The 20,916-nt window shown below is 34.9% G+C and overlaps 1 protein-coding gene across 1 annotated transcript in view; it reads right to left on the bottom strand.

Annotated features, from left to right (window-relative positions):
• Positions 1-20,916, bottom strand: part of LOC109730340 (uncharacterized) — a 140,139-nt gene that overhangs the window by 110,879 nt on the left and 8,344 nt on the right. The window contains 3 exon segments of the mRNA XM_075998870.1: positions 12,169-13,061; positions 13,146-13,437; positions 20,518-20,613. Coding sequence (XP_075854985.1) covers positions 12,169-13,061; positions 13,146-13,437; positions 20,518-20,613 — 1,281 coding nt within the window.

Genomic DNA, 20,916 nt, shown 5'->3' with positions numbered 1-20,916 from the left:
CTCTATACTATTTCCTACAATGGCTGTGTTGAGAAAATAGGTTTTTATGACTCAGAAGGGAGGAGGGTGATTGGGGTTGAGGGATCAAATATTATCTACTGTGTGAAACCTATATTCATTGAATGAATGATACAATAAGTGTCCTGAATTTAACACTATATAATTCATACAATCAAAGAACATACAAAGAAAAAACATGCCTAGTACTCCCTAAATTCATTGATATACAAATAAATTTGGCTGTCCTAATTTATATTCACAGCAACAATATGCAAGTGTTTCCTTTTCTCCACACCCTCACCAGCACTTAGCATTCATCTTATTGAGAATAGACATTCTCACAGGTGTGAGGTAATAGCTCATTGTGGCTTATCTTTCATTTCCATGATGATTAGATAGGTTGAGCATTTTGACATATATCTGTTGAACATTCATTTCTCTCTTTTGAAAAATGTCAATTAGTTTAATCATATCTTTCCCAAAGTATGCCTAGATAAAATCATCACACTGTGTCTGACATATACATACACAATTATTTGTCAATTAAAAACAAAAATATAGGAAAATAAATAACAATGACCAAATAAGATGATTGCACGGCAATAAGAAACGATATTTGATATAGTACACAAATAAGCCACTTTCCTAATATATTTATTGGGGTAAAAATACAGAAATGAATAAAAGGAGAAAATCATGAATTTTCATGTCAATCTTCAAGACACGATCATTTCTTTTTGTCTATTATCTGTTCCTCAAAATATCTGGCTTTATAGTTAAATGCATATGAATATGTCTCTCTACTTATGGTAAATCCCACCATTTCAATGTATATGTTTCCTTGTTTTAGATTTGGATTTTCAGTGTATAGTTAAATATGTCATATTCCCTATTTCCTGGGAACTCTCCCAGGGGCTTCAAACACATCCCTGTTTGTCAGATTGTAGATGAGACGGTTGAGCATTGGCATTAGGATGGTGTAGATGACAGAGACCAATTCTCCTGCTCAAGGAGATGAGACTTTTGTAGAAGGGACTTGGTAATGGAAGCCACATAGAATAGAGACTCCAGGGCCATTTGAAAGAAGTAAGTAGCCAGGGTTTCCATGTGACCCAGGCTTGAGACTGTCAACAGTCAAGAAGACAGGATGAATACATAGGAGACAATAATAGCTAAGATAGGAGGGAAGAGAAAAATAACACCATGGATAAAAAGAACCTTATATAGAGGGAAGTGTCAGAAGAGACTAGTTTAAATACAGCTGGGATCTCAGAAACAAAACGATGACCTTCTCTGGAAGTGAAGTTATGGACAGTCAGAGGGCAGAGCACTTGGATGAAGGCATTGAGCACTGCGCTTAGCCAAGATGGAAGCACCAGGAGAACACAGAGAACACGGGGAATGTGGATGGGGTAGCGCAATGGGGGACAGATGGCCAGGTAGCAGTCCTAAGTGAGGACGGCCAGCATCTGACACTCTGCTACCAACAGGGTGATGAGGAGGAAGAGATGAATGCCGCAGTCAGTGAGAGAGATGTGATAATCCCTAGAGAGAAAGTTGAGGGCCATATGAGGAATAAACATGGACATACAGAACTGGCAAATGAGGGATGGCTTGCTCATCAGAAAATATATAGGGCAGTGGAGAGGTGGGTAGGGCTGAATGAGGAGGATGACTGTGGTGTTTCCAGAAAAGACCAGGAATTCCAGCATGATGAGGACTAAAAGAAGCCAGGGATCCTGGAATCTGCAAAATAAGCCTAAAGAATGACACAACCTTTGATGTCTGGTTGTTCAGCCTTGCTTGTTCCTTATTTGTTAACTTTCAAGACAGATTGAAAGAGATATATTCACAATCTGTACATAATTATTCTAAATTAAATCACAAGGCACTTTCCAACACTTCCAATTCATTTTTGCCCTACCCTTCTTCTTTTAGTTTCAGTAAATAATTACATTTGCATTTCACCAGGATTTACTAAGGAATCATAAAAGAGTTCTAGATTATGACACTTGACACATTGGAGGAGAGAGCATAATCACTGTTGCATTTGAACATGTACTTTTGAAATATTTTTTTCCTTAATTAAAGTTCTAGAAATTGAAATCCTCTCATAATTACAGTAAACATTTTTAAGAACTAAATAGAATAAAAAATGCAGTGTTTTAGTTACACTAGACACTTTTCAAGAGCTAAATACCAACATGTGGTTAAAGGCTACATCTGATACTACAGCACGAATACCGAACATTTTCAATATTGAAGAATATCTCTTAGATGGCAAGCAGAAACGAGCCTGAGGAAGAGAAAATATTGGCCTATACATAAGACAAACCCATAAGGCAGCCAAACAAGTTTAGCCAAAAAATGATCTACACTAAGAGTGCACATGGTAACAGAAGAGCAAAATCTACATTTATCCATTCAGGTCATAATTCCAACTGCACTGGAGAATTGGATGGAAACAAAAGACAGAAGGCTCCCAGGCTCCCTGAGCTTTCATTCTGTTTGTGGTGACTGACACAAATATATAATGTCAGGTAAATGTAGCTGTAATGGAGAGGAGTAAAGCAGGATTAGTGGACGGAGAGTTGATGGTGGGGTGGGGTGTGGGTGATGTTCCCCTAGGGAGATCCATTTCAGCAGAGGCTTGGATGAAGGTAGTGAGGTCACTGTGGGAGGATATGTGGGAAGAACCTGAGTGTGAGGTTGGTGAGTTTTGGCTCAAGTGGAGTGAGCTGGGTGGAGAGTAGAAGGAAATGAGCAGAGGTCAGTAGAGGACAGGTGTCCCTATACTTTTTATCTCAAACTCCTACAAGTAAAAAATTTGGGGGCATGCACCCCTAATTCATGTATATAGAGAGCCTTTATTTACTATTATCAGTATATTAGCAAAGCATCATCACTGCATTTAAGGATAAAAGTAAACATTAATACAAGTTCTAATATTCTCTCACTTTACTCCAATGTATCATTTGCCTAAGGGACATTAAGTGAGTGATTGTGCTTCCTTATAAAGTCTTGAAGTTTCCAGAGGGATTAATTAAATTGGTTGAATGCACCAAATTTTTGCTATTCAGCATATAAAAAAGCTTCTTCAGAGCAGAAAGCCCCTGTAAGCAGTGCAAAAAAGTCCATAAACAATCCATCTCTAAATAAGCTCTATAGCATGGTGATAAGTATCACTTTTTGGCAAATCTAGCTCCTCTACTTGCTGTATAACTTTGAACAAGTTCTTTATGCTTACTGACTCTCACTTTCCTCATTTGTAAAATGGGAATTGGACTTAATTTTTGCCTGAATTTAGTGACTGAGGGTTCCTACAGAAAACCAGGTAAGTTATAAGTAAAGAATACAAAATACATTTTATCTATGTAGTCAGTCTTCTATGGGCTATAGTTAATTAGGCACAGAGGTTGGAGAAGGAGTTCAGGAAGAAAAAAATCAATGTTTGTATAAGTAAAGTAGTAGAAAATGGCATGGTGTACTTAGGAAATCCATTTATTTGTAAATGGCGAGAGAGAGTATGGGATATGTGTAGGATCCTTGAGCAGTGGCTGGTGCATAGTAGACTCTTAAACATTTATGAAAATAACACAGGTGGAGTGATGGAGGGGAGTATGGGAGGAAACTATGGAGGAATCAGAGTCCAATACAAATGAGCTTTATACACTGATTCTGAGAGCCCAGAAAGTGTGGGGGCCCCTGAAGGAGTTTGTGGAATAATTGAGGTGATGAAAATGGCATTTTGGCAATCCTCTAGCTAGTAGAGTTGTAGGAGATGAGTTGTAGGGGCCAACTTGCAGGGAAAAAGAACACTTGGGAACCCATCAGACCAATCAAAATGGCAGTGACTAGGGCCCTGCTGAGGCATCAGTATTGAGGAAGTAGAGAGGTAGATTGAGGTAATATTAGAGGTGAGATGATGTGCACAATGGTGTCTTTTTCTGAGCTGGCAACAGATGGGTCAGGTAAAAGAAATGTTAAGGAATCCATGGGGCTTATGGCTACTTAAGAATATGGAGTGAAGGATAGGCCTTGACAATGGCACTCAGCCTTCCAAATTGAGAGGGTGAATGATTGTGGTGTCTTCTGCTGTGACAATATGTTCTGAATTACCACAGGGGGTTGTGAAAGAAGCTGCACAGTGAGCCTAGCTTTCTACCTGGTAAGTGTGAGTTTCATATGGGTTGCCTAGGGAAGGCAGCTGAGAGGTGGTTTCGTGTGTGGATCTGAAGCTGCATTTTAGCACTTGTAGCATTTAGGGGTGCTGAGGTGACAGGATGAGATAAAACTGCTTAAGGTGTGTGCACAGTGAAGAGTGGAGGGTAAGGTTGTTTTATCAGAGGAGCAACATAGCATTAGAGGCTACTATCTCTGGACTTTCAAAAATCTAAGACAATATCAGAAGGCTGATATAGAATCTCTAGCTTATTAACCACTTTGGTATGAGAGTTAACTATAGTCGATAGCTACAGATGAACATGCACAGCGACTTTAGCCGACAGTGGTGAAAGGAAGGCACACAGCCGAGCATCAGCTAAATGAACAGCCGTGACATGACTTTTCTAATTTTTCATTTATCAAAATAAAACTGTGAACATTTAAAAATAATGTAATAAAAATATATATGTATATGTTACCTATTCTGATTTACATTACAATTAAAGCTGCCTATAAATTCAATCAAGCTTTCAGTGCTTTCAATCTTTCCTCATCACACAAGAGCAAAATGTATTCACCGTTTGGGGCCAGTGAGCACCATACTGAAGTGGTTAAAAACAAGCAAAAAGTACAAAAAAATAAAACACAAAACATAAAACCTTCCAAAACATAATTATTTCCAAAAAAAAAATTCTTAAAAGCCATTCTGCTCTTTTCCTACAATAAAATTATTGAATCATGAGGTGGATGCATTTGAATATAGCTAATATGTCTAATGTAATGTGGGATGAGACCCCTTCCAAATTTAATATTCTCGAAGTCTATGAAAGAGGTTGAGGTGTGTGACAATGCATCTTCACTTTCACTAGCACCGGCAACACCCATCCCTCAGTCTCTGACTCCTTCTTCCTGGGAAGTTCTCCCCACTCTTGCCCATTCTACACCTCACCAAATCCCTCGTTTTTCAAGGAAATTCCTGTAATACTCAGTGTAGACTTTCTGGGTTAGTAGTCCCTTGTGGTACTTTTCCCAATAGATTTAGCTCTTTTTAATTTTTTTTTTTATTTCAGCATATTACAATGGTAAAAATGTTTAGGTTATGTACATGGCCTTTGTCTCACCTGAGTCAGAGCTTCAAGTGTGTCCATCCCCAAGATGGTGAGCACTGCAGCCATTAGGTGTGTATATACCTGTCCCCTCCTCCACCCTTCCATTACCCCAACACCCAATGAATTTAGTTGTGATGAACATTATCTTAGATCACCTTTTCCTTCTGGTGTGCCATGGTGGCCTTGCCTCTGGTTGATCCAGTCCAGGACTCTCTCAGTCCTCTCTGGCAGCTGACCTGCTCCAGGGTCTTCTGCTGTCTCCAGAAAAAAGCATTCCTGTGCTACTCCCCTGCTGGGGTGGACCTCAAAGAGGTCACTCACTTCACTGTCAGCATCCTTTCCACCATGTTCTCACCTCTCAGCATCTTATTTCATGCCCCACCCTCTTCTAGCTCTAATCACATGCCCTGGCTTCTGAGGAACTGCCTTGTTACTAGAACTTCCCATGAATACTGCCAGGAAAGAGCTGCTCTGTAGGGCAAACCCACAAGGTAATGGACATAATATTGGACCTCAGCTTGGGTGTTTATTTTTTAAAAAGATTCTGGGAGAGGTCTAAAACCTCTCCAAATTTTAAGCAGATACCTAGACTCAAAACCCTTAGGACTATCTGATAAAAACTAAAAATGAAAACAAAAATGAGGATTTCATGACTGAGGAAATATTCTGGCCAATGTGGCCAATATCACCAATGTGATCATATAGACAGAACAATCCTGTCCTATTCTAAATCACTTGCTGACTATATAGGTAATTTAAAATTGTTAATTGTGGTAAAATACACCCAACATAATATTTACCATCTTACACTTATTAGGTATGCAGTACAGTAGTGTTAAGCATATTCACACTATGTGAAAGAAATTTCGAGAACTTTTTTTCCCCGAACACCGATTAAACATAACTCCATTTCTCCATTCTTCCAGTCCCAGGCACAACCATTTTAATTTTTGCTTTTATGAATTTGAGTCTTCTAAATACTTTGTATAGCATAGTTTATTTTTTAAACAGACAATAACAAAATGTCTCCAGCAGAGAGAAAGAAGGAACCCCTGGTTTTAGTAAGTACCTAAATACTGACTTTAAGGCCTGTGATTTTCCTCACTGTATTTTTATTCATTCATTTATTAATTCAGGAAGCAATGTGGGCTAGAATGTGTTTAGGACTGAAAAACACAGTGTTGAAGATATGAGCTCTTTAGACATTTATGCAGTTTTAAGAGTCCAACAATCTATTCCATAATTCCTCCCTTATTACCTCCTGCTGTTTTACCTGAAGGCTTCCTCCCTTCTATTTTTAACATTTGTCTGGAGAACGTACAACAATTTTTTCCATACTTTATGGCCCACATTTTTATGTTTATTTGTGCTATTCTCTACCTGAAATCTATAGGTACTTTACTAAATGTATTTTTATATGTAAGTTACTTGAAACCTACAAATATATCTGATCAATCTTTGCATTTCTAATGCCTGGCACAGTAGAGAGATGTGTGTGTTGGGTAAATGCGTGCTGGCTGACTGTGTGTGTGACAAGTCAGCACTGTACTTTTATTCTTCTGCTTATATCATTACATAAACCAAGTGGTTAAAAAAAATCAATAAATTAAAGAAAATTATCTTTTAATAAAACTAATACTTTTGTTTTAAATCATTTTTATTAAAAATTTTTGTATAGAATTGTTTCCCTTTCATTCCATTGATACTGTTTAGTTGGCTGTTGATTGTTTAAAGCAGTTATGGTGAAGACAAATTTTTTTCTATCAGATATTTGCAAAAGGATAGTAAAAACAGTCTTTTGAATCTATTATTATAATATGCCAATTCTTAGCCAAAAACCTTTAGATAAATGTTAATATCAGTTCCAGTATTTATAAGTCCAACAAAAGATTTGTCATTTAGCTTATTTTATAATTGAGGTTTTTGGTCATTAATAAAGTTTGCCAATATACTTTTGTTCCAGTACTTCCAAAACCTCCTTGTCTTAAAACATTAGATTTTTTAAATTTCATATTAATAGCAGAAGTTGTGCAATACAGTCTCTAACCTGAATAACATAAACAGAAGTGAAACTCATAACTGAAATTTCACTTGAATAAGCTGAATCAATTATACCTAAATGGATTATTACTCTTTTTAATGTAACAGAAATATGACCAAATTATTAACTAATATTAATGTGCTTGTAGGATCAGGCCACATATATCTATAGTTATATATATCTCAGTAGATGGTGTTAAGAATCCATTGTCACAAGATGGTCTTTGTTCTCTGAAATTACCTTTTGGGCCAAGAGTCTCAGCCAAAGTTGCATTTTAAATGTCTGATCAGACCTTTTGGCAATTTCTTAAAAGTTTTTTCCACAGGCAGGTGCTCCCCTTTGGCCATAAGGTGCCATTGGGGTGCGGTGGTGGGGAGCTGGTGCTGGGCTGCCTGGCTGAGCACAGCCACAGCCTGGGTGGCTCAGCAGCCATGCCAGCGGTGGCACCATGCTGTTTAATTTTGCTGGGCATAAAGCTGCTGGAATTTAGAATTAACATTATTAAAAGCCAATATATGTAAAGTGATATTGCTTAAATTAGGAGGACTTACTATTTCTTGAACCTGATATTTCTTGCAATTTAGCAATTAAATCTATATAAGTTTCATTGACATTTTGTTTAACTTTTATATAGAAAGATACACCCTAAGAGAAGCTATCTTTTCCCTGCTTTAATACAGCACTGTTGATTTTGAGAAATAGCCTGATCATCATAATTTAATTGCGCATTAATATCAAACCAATATTCCTGGCCCATAATTTGAGTCAGAAATTTTAATCCGTAGTTCTCTAGACCCATTTAGCTAGGGTTGCTGATTCATCTTTTCCCTGCACCAAGTGGTGAACTATAAAAATTTAGGCAAAGACATAACTGTTTGCACAAAAGATTTCCAATTGCAAGGGATTAACATTTCTAATTGAGCCAATTCTTTAATCGAGCTCTTGGTATAAAGACAGTTTGTGTTGGCTGGGAGCAGTGGCTCACACCTGTAATCCTGGCACTCTGGGAGTCCAAAGCAGGAGGATCACTCAAGGTCAGGAGTTTGAAACCAGCCTGAGCAAGAAGACAACCATGTCTCTACTAAAAAATAGAAAGAAATTAATCAGCCAAATAAAAATATATAGAAAAATCAGCAGGGTATTGTGGCATATACCTGTAGTCCCAGCTACTCAGGAGGCTGAGGCAGAAAGATTGCTTGAGCCCAAGAGTTTGAGGTTGCTGTGAGCTAGGATGAGGCCATGGCACTCTAGCCCAGAAAACAGAGTGAGAGTGCTGCTTTTGTAATTTCATTTGTCACTCTTAAGCAAGGGAACTCTGGTATTTACCAGCAGATTCATAATCCAGCACAGAACATGCAAAGGGCTTTAGCGCTTTTACTTGAAGCTAAAGACGCCTAGACTTTCTGGTGCTGATGATTATGTTATGAAAGAGACTAAAGAGGTATGTGGTACTCACTGTGTCAACTCTGGCTACTGTGAGCATAAAAAACAGGATTGCATCCAAAATCATTAATGAAATTTTCAATAAAATGTGGCCATGATCCCTGAGATTCCATTAGGGAGTATGAACAAATTGTTGGCCACAGTTAGATGACTAAAAATGAGAACTGTGTACTGCGCCCTGCACCTACTAAAATACAGGAAGATAATGTTATGTAAAATAAATTCTCTAAGATTGAAATATCAGATAAAGAAAGATTATTCCAAATATTTTCAATCCAGAGAAATCATTCTATTATATTCTAACACTGAAAATACACACTCAAAAGTAGATTCTAGATGGAAGCATATGTTAGACTATAAGCAATTCATAGAAAATTAAATCAATCCTCTTTATTTACCTAAATCCCTATTAAGAGATTGTGAAATTCTCATATTTTTTATGTAGTACTTAAGATATGCATCATACACTCATTAATGCTTCACTTATTGTAATTATTTTCATATTTATAGCATTATATGTTAGGATCTAGTAACAGTTTGCTTTTACAAAGCAAACAATGCTGAGTTCTTGATTTACTCCTCCAGCCTTCAGAATTGTTTATCTTTCTTTGGACTTTAAGTCTCTTACTTTAACCTCAGGACAATGAATTTCTCTAATCTTAATTAAATAATCAGTATGCTATTTGTATAGCCTGTAAATGGTCTCAAGCTTTCTAGTTAAAATGTTTTTTTTCCTCCAAATTAAAAATACTCTACACTTCTCATCAAAACTTTCTAAATATTTTGTGAACTGGATGGGGGTGAGTACAACAGTGAGAATATCATAGCCCAAGTACAAGCAGAAAGAACAATGGGTAGATACAGTTGTAGAAGAGAATGAAGATAGAAAATGGCAAAAAACTGGAGATAATTATGCAATGAAAGAAGCAGAATTTCCACTTATAAATTTCAAGAGTTGGTTGTTCTGCCTGTTCCCTCAATCTACATGCAAAATCAGTGATTTTAACCCTGCACATTTTCAATCTCTTCTCTGGAGCCACAAGTTCACTCCCTCAGAAATATTGACTGGTAATTATAAAGCATCTATTGCATATCTAACACTGTCTTGTACTTATTTCTTCTATTTAAATATAAAATCAACTCCATAATTTATAAATCCTTCTTAGTGTCTACCTGAACAAGGTAGCCTGATAAAGTCAATAAATCAATTAGTTAAATGACCAAAAGTAAAAGAACCAGTAACCAAAAGGTGCTTACAATATGCTTCCCAAATGAGCATGAAAAGATAGAATGTACTAAGTACACTGATATTACTACACTATGGAATTACTCATATCTTCAGGTAATTTTATGAGCACCATTAAGTTTTATAACAGTCCTTGCTGTAATTGCAGACAGGGCATATAAACAATACTTAATGAACTTTGAAATACTAAAATAACATAGTAGGCCTAGCATGAGTAATAAGCATGTAAGAACTGGGAACTGGCATGGACAGGTTCCCATTCAGAAGCTTCAGGGTTTTAAACAATTAGTTCAACATAAAGCGAACAAAATATTTCCTTTCAGAATCTTTGAAGTTTCTAGTTTGCTAGTAAGTTCTCAACACTTTTGAAATTACTCATTTTGTCTAATATGTCTTCTTTTCTGTTCAAAATAAGTATACATCCACAGTCACACAAACATACTTACTCTGTAAATATACTACAGCTATAGTTCAAGTTAACCGTGATGTATTTGTATATTTGATTCAATATAAATAAAGAAGATGCTGATTTCTGTTTCACTGGCCAGGCAGGTTGCATGTTGAAAAAAAATTTTAGGATAGAATGTAACAAGTAGTCATTCCATGTTCAGAAATGTATGGGTTTTCATTAAGTGCAAAATCTTTATTATAAGCATTACAGTAACAGTGTAATTATAAATATAATTTAAAAAGCTTTGGGACCATTATTCTTGAAAGTAGAGTCACTGATAAAAAGGATCACAAATGATGTCTTGGTACTGTGTAACCCAACAGTACATTTTTACAATCCATTACCTCCAACTATGATTAACGTGGCATAGGTTAAAATTGGTGTAAAATAACACTTAATTCTATCTACAACATGTTTGACACATTAAAAATGTTTAATTTAATGAAACACATTAAGTTATCTAAAAACATGTTATCTAAAAACATTCCAAATATCATTCTATTTTATTATCATAATGTGCAATTATAAAACAATTTATTTCTAATATTGTAATTTTTTCATTCTGATAATGGGAAAAATATGAGTTTGTATACCTACATCATACATCACTTGAAATACTGTTTGTTATAAGAAAAGTCCATAGTACCTCTCCATTTCATAAATATTACATTTCAGTGTTTTCAATTTTCCATGGAAAAGTACATGAATAATGCCAACTTAATATAGAAAGACTGTATACTTAAGAAAGAATAAATGTGATGTAGCTATCATTAACCACACACATTCACATACACGCAAAGAATAAAAGCATACCACCTACTGTATTTAAAGCTGAATAACATCAATATTTGCATGTCAAAAATAGCAAAAAATCATGCTTTATTACATTTTAACCGCACTGACCAGAAAGTGTATTTTACATGTAATTATAACTCTCAAAAAGTCTCCCACTTTTTAAAGCTGACATACAAAAAAATCAACTGACTATTTTAACTGGGTTGTTCTCTATAATCAAAAACCTGGTTTAAAGAAATGTGAGAATGTGTTAGTGACTCAGTGCATTGCCCTGTGAGTCCTCTGATATCTGTTTAGACTTGATTCTTGATTAAGTGCCTTCTGAAATTTATTATATCTGTATTGTAGTTTTAAGTATCAATTCTTTGTTGTTTTCTAAGGTATATCTTTTGCATAAATATTTTTTCACATTGATTATATTTGTAAGGTTTCTATTCCTTAAAATTTTTGTGATATTGAGCAATGTTTGAGAAAATATTGGAGCATTTCTTTCAGTGTAAGTTCTCCCATGTCCAATAAGATCTCTGTTATAACTAAAGCTATTGTCAGCTCTCTACATTATTATAGTTTACTTTAAGTACTGTTGTGCATTTTAAGTCTAATACTTTGGGAAAGCACTTTCATACACATTATATTTATCGAACTTTTATCTAGTATGATTTCTTTGAGGTTGAATAAGATGTGAGCAGTTATTAAAGATTTTGCCACAATATCTACATTTGTAGAATTTTTCTCTGATATGAATTCCTTTATGTAGATTAAGGTGTGAGAACTAGAAAAATATTTTGCCACATTGCTCACATTTGTATGGTTTCTCTCCTGTATGGATTCATTTATGTAGAATGAGGTCTCTTAGCCAGGTAAAGGCTCTGCCACTTCTTCACATTTTAGGGTTTCTCTCCAGTATGAATTATTTTATGTTTAGTAAGGTTTGAAGACTGGGTAAAGGCTTTGCCACATTCTTCACATTTGTATGGTTGCTCTCCAGTATGAATTATTTTATGTTTAGTAAGGTTTGAAGACTGGGTAAAGGCTTTGCCACATTCTGCACATTTGTAGGGTTTCTCTCCAGTATGGATCCTTTTATGTTGAGTAAGGGTTGAGGACTGGTTACAGGCTTTCCCACATTCTTCACATTTGTAGGGTTTCTCTCCAGTATGGATCCTTTTATGTTGAGTAAGAATTGAGGACTGCTTAAAGGCTTTGCCACATTCTTCACATTTGTATGGTTTATCTCCCATATGAATTCTTTTATGTAGAGTAAGGTTTGTACACCAGGTAAAGGCTTTGCCACATTCTTCACATTTGTAGGGTTTCTCTCCAGTATGGATCCTTTTATGTTGAGTAAGAATTGAGGACTGCTTAAAGGCTTTGCCACATTCTTCACATTTGTAGGGTTTCTCTCCAGTATGGATCCTTTTATGTTGAGTAAGAATTGAGGACTGCTTAAAGGCTTTGCCACATTCTTCACATTTGTATGGTTTATCTCCCATATGAATTCTTTTATGTAGAGTAAGGTTTGTACACCAGGTAAAGGCTTTGCCACATTCTTCACATTTGTAGGGCTTCTCTCCAGTATGAATTATTTTATGTTGAGTAAGGTTTGTGCACTGGGTAAAGGCTTTGCCACATTCTTCACATTTGTAGGGTTTCTCTCCAGTATGAATTCTTTTATGTCGAGTAAGTATTGAGGACTGGTTAAAGGCTTTGCCACATTCTTCACATTTGTAGGGCTTCTCTCCAGTGTGAATTCTCCTATGTATAATAAGTTTTGAGCAACAGGTCAAGGTTTTTCCACATTCTTCACACTTGTAGGATTTCTCTGTCATATGAAATTTCCTATGTCCAGATACATTAGAGCTGTGATTAAAAATTTTGCCATATTCATTAAGTTTGAATCTTTTTTCTCCAGTATGTCTTGTCTTCTGTCTATTTAGATTTGATGATTTACTAAAGACTTTTATACATTTATAACATTTGATGATTTTTCTATGGCAACTTGATAGACATTGGGTAAGACCCTCACAACATACTTTCTGCTTCTTACACTCAACCACACAATCCCATTCTCTTTTTAAGTGTACATTTTCAAGGCCACAGCTTCCATATAGTCTCAGTATTGATTTCTGAAATGGGTCTTTTATGCCTTGCTCTGGCAATAGGTCTTTGGTGGAATGGGAAGACAGTTCTGAAAGAAATGAAAATAACAAAGTATCTCACTAACTAGACTCAGGGAATATATTTCATAATTTGAATATTTAAAAGTGTAGAAAGCATGTTAGCAATGGTATCTATCATCGGTGTATGACCTTATAAATATACTGTCATATATACTATCATAGATGTATGACCTAAAAATAGATTGACAACCATGGTTCTTTTAGAAATCATAACTGCTAATTGTTCATAGCAACCCAAATTTGAATAACACCAGGAACCACATGGAATTGGAAGGAAACTTGGTTGCATTTACCCACCACAGCCCTTCCTCCATGCTGATACTGAGTTATCACTTTAGTAGAGAAATCCAATCTCCTGGATTTCCTATCAAAAGAGAATGAAACTATAGGCACATGTCCACACGTCTTTTTTTTATAGCCTTTCCAAAGGATGGTTTCTATCTTCTATGACAACTACATAACTCTCTGGGAAAAATATGCACCTATCAAGAATAAAATTCTCCATTATCATAATGTTGGTGTAAAATATTTAATTATGCTATAAAATTTGAAAGGCAAAATAAAAAATGATCATTTCCATGTGTTAATTTGTAGACAATATAAAGAGATATAATTATTTACATCAATATCATAAAGGTGAGGGGAGATGTAAAGATTAAGAATTTTTGTATGCAACTGAAATTAGGTAGTTATCCATTTAACATAAGTTGCAAGTTCAAAAGATTTTATGTAGTTCTCACAGTGAACATTAGAAGAAATGTTTATAGAGATAAAAAAAGGAAGCCAGGCAAAGAAACAAAATATGTCACTCAAAATCAGTGAGGCACAATGCAGAACAGAAGGAAAGGAAAGAAAGAAAAGATAGTGACAAAGTCAAATAAAACAATTAACATTAGAGAAATTGTAAGTCCTTCCTTTGAGAGAATTATGTAAATATTTATGTCCTAGTGTTTAGAATGAGAAGACACAGTTAAATAAAGGGATTAAAAAAATCCAACTATATTCTATCTAAAGTGACTTGACTTCATACCTGGTGAGAACAACAGACTAAAACTGGCAGGATATATCTGCATGATATATCTAGCAAGATATATCAGGAAAACTTTTAGCATTTAAGAGCAGTGGAGTTCAAAATTATATTAGGCACATTACTTTTGAAGTGAAAAAACATTATAATTTTTAAAATATAGTTTAAGTCAAAACTGTCACAAGAGAGAAACAAGGATATTAAATATAAAAAGTGGTCATTCACGGAGAGCTTATGAAAATAATACATATATATGATATCTATCTTTATCTCACATCAAGGTTTTCAAGTATATTTTAAATAGAATTGACAGAATTTAAGCAATAAATGGACAGGAAAATAATAGGATACTTTGATATTCCATTTTCAATAATAATAAAATCAGTCAAATTATTAATACAAAAACAAAAGATTTGAAAACACTATAGAGTAATTAGACCTAACAGGTGCATTGGAAACACTGTACAGAATAATAGTAGATATACAATCTTCTTGATAGCTCATAAAACGTTCTTCCTAAAAAACTACCTGTTCTGCCACAAGTCTTAACCAATTTTAGAAAGTTGTTATTTTACACACTTTAATTTTTAACTAGAATGGAATGGAACTGAAAATAAATAATAGAAGAAACACAGAAAAATTAACAAATATAGGAAAATAAACAACACACTCTTGAATACGTTCTTCTTCAAGGGAAGAAGACCTAATATTGTGAAGATGTCCAAATTGATCTACAGAATAAATGCAATTCCTTTCAAATTCTCAATTTCATATTTTGAATAATAAAAAACAGCAAACTCTTCCTTCAGAAGTTTCATTAAATATACATTGTTTAGACTCTCTAATGAAAAAATAAGATGAATGTATGAATAAAAATAAACAGAACCCTATAATATGCCACCTACAAAAGTTTTCTTTTAGCTCTAAAAAGTCAAAATGATTGAAAGCAAAAATCTACATAAATCTACATAATCTACATAAATAATAAGAGGGGGATCTACATAAATTATCTACATAAAATCTACACAAATAATACATATATCTACATAAATAATAAGAGGAGGATATTATGGCCATAATTAAAGAAAATACACTTTAAGTCAAAAACCATCAGAAGACACAAATACTTTTATAAGGACAAAATTGGTCATTTAGGAGAAATCTATGGCACAGAATACACATAGACAGATCATAAACATGTAATGTACATATTTTAGCTTAGATATTTTTAAATATATATTATTTATCAGGGCTTTGCATGATATATGATTATTTCATGATGAATATTTAAGGCTATGCCTGATATATATGATTTCTATGATGAATACAAAAATTTGACAAAAGATAAATAAGAAAACAGATAATGGGAAAGACATTATAGACTAGTTAGATGTAAAAGACATTTACAGAAGTCTTCAGTCAAAAGCAGCAGATGATATACATGTAATGTACATATTTTAGCATAGATATTTTTTTTTCTTTTTTTTAAATGATGCAACATGCTAGGACAGCATAGATATTTTTAAATATATATTATATATCAGTGATTCTAAATATATTTAAAAAATATGAACCAAAGTATGGACAGAAGTGTGGCAAGAAACACCTAGCAACACACTAGTTATGGGAGACTGCAAGACCTCACTTTCAATGATGAATAGAAAAATTTGACAGAAGATAAATAAGAAAACAGATATTGGGAAATACATTATAGACCAGTTAGATGTAAAAGACATTTACAGAGCTCTTCAGTCAAAATCAGCAGAATACACTATGGTTTCATCATACATGATAAATGTTGTTATGAGACTTAAGTCTTATCAAGTTGAAGAAACATAAAAACATACAACTTATACCTTTTGATAAAAATGAAGTGGAACTAGAAATCAAAAGCACAACACAAACTGGCTAACACAAAAATATGTCAAAATTAAACACTCTTAAATGCATTCATGCTCAATGGTCAGATGTTTTAAAATTGTTAAGATGTCAAAACTATCTACAGTGATATACAAATTTAATTCAATGTCTATAATAGTCCTATCATACTTGTTTTGAAGATATATAAAAATAAATTCTAAAGTGTCTTGGAACAATAAATAGCCAGACTGTTTTAGATATACAAACAAGGAGGCATAGCACTTCTTGATTTGAAAACAAATCTGCAGGAATAAAAAAAAATGTGCTACTGGCACAAAGACAAATAATGAGATGAAACAGCAGAACACAGAACTCAGAAATAAACCTTGTGTGCATGACCAAATATAGGTTCCTCAAGATTGCAATGACCATGCAATGAAAAAGAAGAGTCACTTCAATAATTTGGTAGAAAACTGAATATTTATGAGAGGAATAAAATGATGTTGGTACCTTTCCTTGCACTATAGAGAATATATCTTAAATAAATTAAATATTAAAACATAAGAAATATATGTATAAAACTCTTAGAGAAAATATAAGAGAAACATCATGGTATTGGTCCTGGTACTGTTTTAGTAGATGTAACATCAAATGCATAATCAAGGAAAAGGAAGAGAAGAAAAATGGGATTGTATCACACTTCAAATTTTCTGCACAAAGGAAAAACTTAGTGGACTAAAAATGCCTCCTGCAAAATGGGTAAAAATAGATGCAAATCACATATTTGATAGAAGTTAACATCATGAATATATGAACAATGATTAAAATTCTAAAACAAAGATGAATAACTTGACTAACAAATGGACAATAGATTGATCTGGCATTTATGCAAATAAGATACACTAAAGGCCAAACATAATTTGAAAGCATTCTAAAAATTGTTAATATTTAGAGAAATGCAAAACAAAATCACAATGGGATATCACATCACATCCATTACATTGAGAACTTTTAAATAAATGAAAGCATATGCAGATACATACATATGGTGAGAATGTAGAGAAATTGAAATGCTGCTATGTCATTCTGAACCTTTGATTCTAAAAATGATAAAAATTAAAATAGAACAGGTCACAATTTTAAAATATATAAAGAGAGCAAATCAGCTATATGATGGGAGAGGAAGAATCCACTTGTTTTTCTCCCCAAAGAACAACAAAAATTTGCTAGCCATTCATGGACAATTACAATTATCTGAATATGGGGACTTAAATGGAAGGTCATTAAACACTAGTGGAACCATAGATCTGGGAGGGTCATTGGGAGTATTCAGGCTCTCATCCAGGTGACAAACCTAAGGACCCATTGTCCTGAATACAGACTGCAACATGGTTCATCATCTTGGATACACAGAGTCTCCAATGGTTCCCTGTGACAAAGTGGGAGTGGTGCTGCTCATCCAGAGACTTTGGGAGAGACACACCTATCTGCAGCCATGGAGACAGACTTGAATAACTTGGTATTGCTATCATCTGTAAAGCAGAACTGTGACTCTGCTATAGCAGTCTCAACTATAATCCATGTCCAGTTCTTTCAGTGCATAGATCCACACAGTGACCTGCGGGGACACTTCCAAGGTACTCGTTGGGAGCCACACCCAGCCACACATATGGAATTAGCCCTAAAATATGCAGATTGAAATCCACAACCATACCCTAGTATGTGTCATACACATCCAAATCCTGAAGGCAACCAATTTACCCAGAAACAAGAGAGGATTGAAAACCACCCAAGCCCTTTGGAACTGGCCCATCAGATGCAGACTCCACTGCAGAACAAGGGGCAGACTTGTGTCCTAGCTACAGCAACTCTTCATTGAAAACCCAGTGGAGAGGCCGGGCGCAGTGACTCAAGCCTGTAATCCTAGCACTCTGGGAGGCCGAGGAGGGCGGATTGCTCGAGGTCAGGAGTTCAAAACCAGCCTGAGCAAGAGCAAGACCCCGTCTCTACTATAAATAGAAAGAAATTAATTGGCCAACTAATATATATATATAAAATTAGCCGGGCGTGGTGGCACATGCCTGGAGTCCCAGCTACTCGGGAGGCTGATGCAGCAGGATTGCTTGAGCCCAGGAGTTTGAGGTTGCTGTGAGCTAGGCTGACGCCATGGCACTCACTCTAGCCTGTGCAACAAAGTGAGACTCTTTCTCAAAAAAAAAAAAAAAAAAAAAAAAAAAAACCCCAATGGAGATACCTTTAGTCCAAGTACTCAAAAGAAAAAATCTTTACCTTCCAAAACCAGTTTAAACTGGGAAAGATATTTAATCCTTCATATGCACAGATACCATCATAAGTATAATGTGCAACCACTGCTAATGCTATTTTATTATGTGACTACAACACCTAAGCAGAAATGTTTGGCAAGAACATGACAAGATCCACTCAAATTAGAAAGGAAAAAGTAAAAATAACACTGTTTACAGATGACATTATCTTATAGATCAAAAGCCATAAAGAAGAAAGGAAGAAAGCTATAAAAGTAATAAAACCTCTCAGTTAAGTCGCAGAATGTAAAATTTACATACAGATAGTAGTTGTTTTTCTATACACTAATAAAGTAGACAATGAAAAAGGAAAACACTCTCATTTACAATACCATCAAGAAAATAGATGTCTAAGAAATAAAGTTAACTAAAGTGGTTAAAAAAAACCCTTTCCCCTGAGTACTATAAGATATTAATAAAATAAATTGAAGATGACATGAGTGAATAGAATGATATTATCCAAAACAATGTATACATTCAATGCACTCCCTATCAGAATTCCAGGGGCATTACTTGACAGTATTAACCAAAAACTTCTAATATTCGTATGATCTCACATATACCACTGATGAGCCCTATACAATAATGAGAAAGAATGAAAAAGGTTCCAGCATCGCACTTTCTGATTTCAGACTAAATTTTAAGGTGGGAGTAATAAAAACAGCAAAATAGGTGCATAAAAAACAACACAAATAACAATGGAGGAGAATGGAGAGCTCAGAAATAAACCGAAACATATAAGGTCAAGTAACATTTATCTAGGCACTAGCAATGCACGATGCAGAAAGTCTGGCTCTTCAATGCTTGGTGCTGGAAAACTGGATACTCAAAAACAAATGAATAAAAGCAGACTATTGTTTCTTATAGGATACCCAAAAACTAACTCCAGATGTAATAAAGATTTAAATGGAAGGTGAGCAGGGAAAATGAACAATATTATTAGTTTGGGAATTTGGGTATAATAAAGTTGAAAATTTACTCTTATTTTATACAAGAAAAAGACTATTTACAAGTGAAATAACATTAGATTTTCTTACATTTAGGAGGAGGCTATGCATTTGTACAAAATTAGTGAGTCTGACTTTCTGTAGGATTGCCTCTGGAAACTAAGAATTGGAAATCATGATGCATAAAATACGAACTTGTGTCCTTAGTGCTTCTGGCATTCCAGAAACAAGTCCCAATATCTCCACTATTCCCCTTTATACATTTCAGTAATGAGGCATCAAAAAGAACTTAAAACATGGAGCTGGGCATGGTGAATCACACCTATAATACTAGCACATTGGGAGGCCAAGGGGGAAGGATCACTTGAGGCCAGGATCTTGATAGCAGCCCTAGCAACATAAGGAGACTCCATTTTTACAAGAAAATAATAACACCTAAGAAATGGCTGGCCATGGTAGCTCATGTCCATTGTTCTAGCTACTTAGAAGACAGAGGTGGTAGGATCCCTGGAGTCCCTATATTTGCGGTTGCAGTGAGCTATGATCAGCCACTGTACTCCAGAAAGGGCAGGAGAGCGAAAGGCTATCAAAAGATGGTTTAATGTCATGGTCTTCAAAATATGCACAGATAGTCCCGTAACTCCTAACCAATAGAAATGCTAATAGATAATGTAGTCCCTTATAATCCAAGACAAGAAGTTTGGCTCTCACTGAATTCTAAGGAAGATCACTGCATGGGTAAAGTTCTTAGAGAGTTTAAGGGTGTTGGACAGAAGATGTCCGTCTGTGAGATAAAGAGAAACATACACAGGCTTCTAAAAATCATTTCCAAAAGAGCAGAATATTCAAACCCACTTTTATATATCTGCCTTCGTCCTTGAGCTTTGGCTCTCTAACATTGGTTAATCTGCTTCACTAAATCTCACCTACCTGGATATTTAGCTGTTGTTTCCTCTTTCTTCATAATCCAGGGCTCTATTCTTTGCTCCAGGCACGTGATCAGTTCTGGCTTTGAGAAGGCAAGACCTGTTTTATTAGAAAAATTTCACATGACTCTTGCTGAAAACTTTCCAATTACTAATGCAGTACTATCCTTAGTAGAGAGAATATTAGAGAAGATTCTAGAAAATTCCTTTGCAAGATATTGTTTTCTCACAGACACTGTAGAATAATAAAAAATTACTTCTAATTTATGACTACAGCACCAATTCCAACTAGCACCACATAAATAAGAGGTGTAAATTCTATTCTAAGGTGCAAGCAACAACGATATACCCTGATTTCTAGAGTAACTACTAATCTACTGTGAAATATACATATCACCCAAAG

This window comes from Microcebus murinus, chromosome 31 (genome assembly GCF_040939455.1).
Source record: "Microcebus murinus isolate Inina chromosome 31, M.murinus_Inina_mat1.0, whole genome shotgun sequence".
Classification (NCBI taxonomy): domain Eukaryota; kingdom Metazoa; phylum Chordata; class Mammalia; order Primates; family Cheirogaleidae; genus Microcebus; species Microcebus murinus.
The sequence above is the reverse complement of the archived record's forward strand: the minus strand, read 5'-3'. Positions and strand labels throughout refer to the sequence as shown.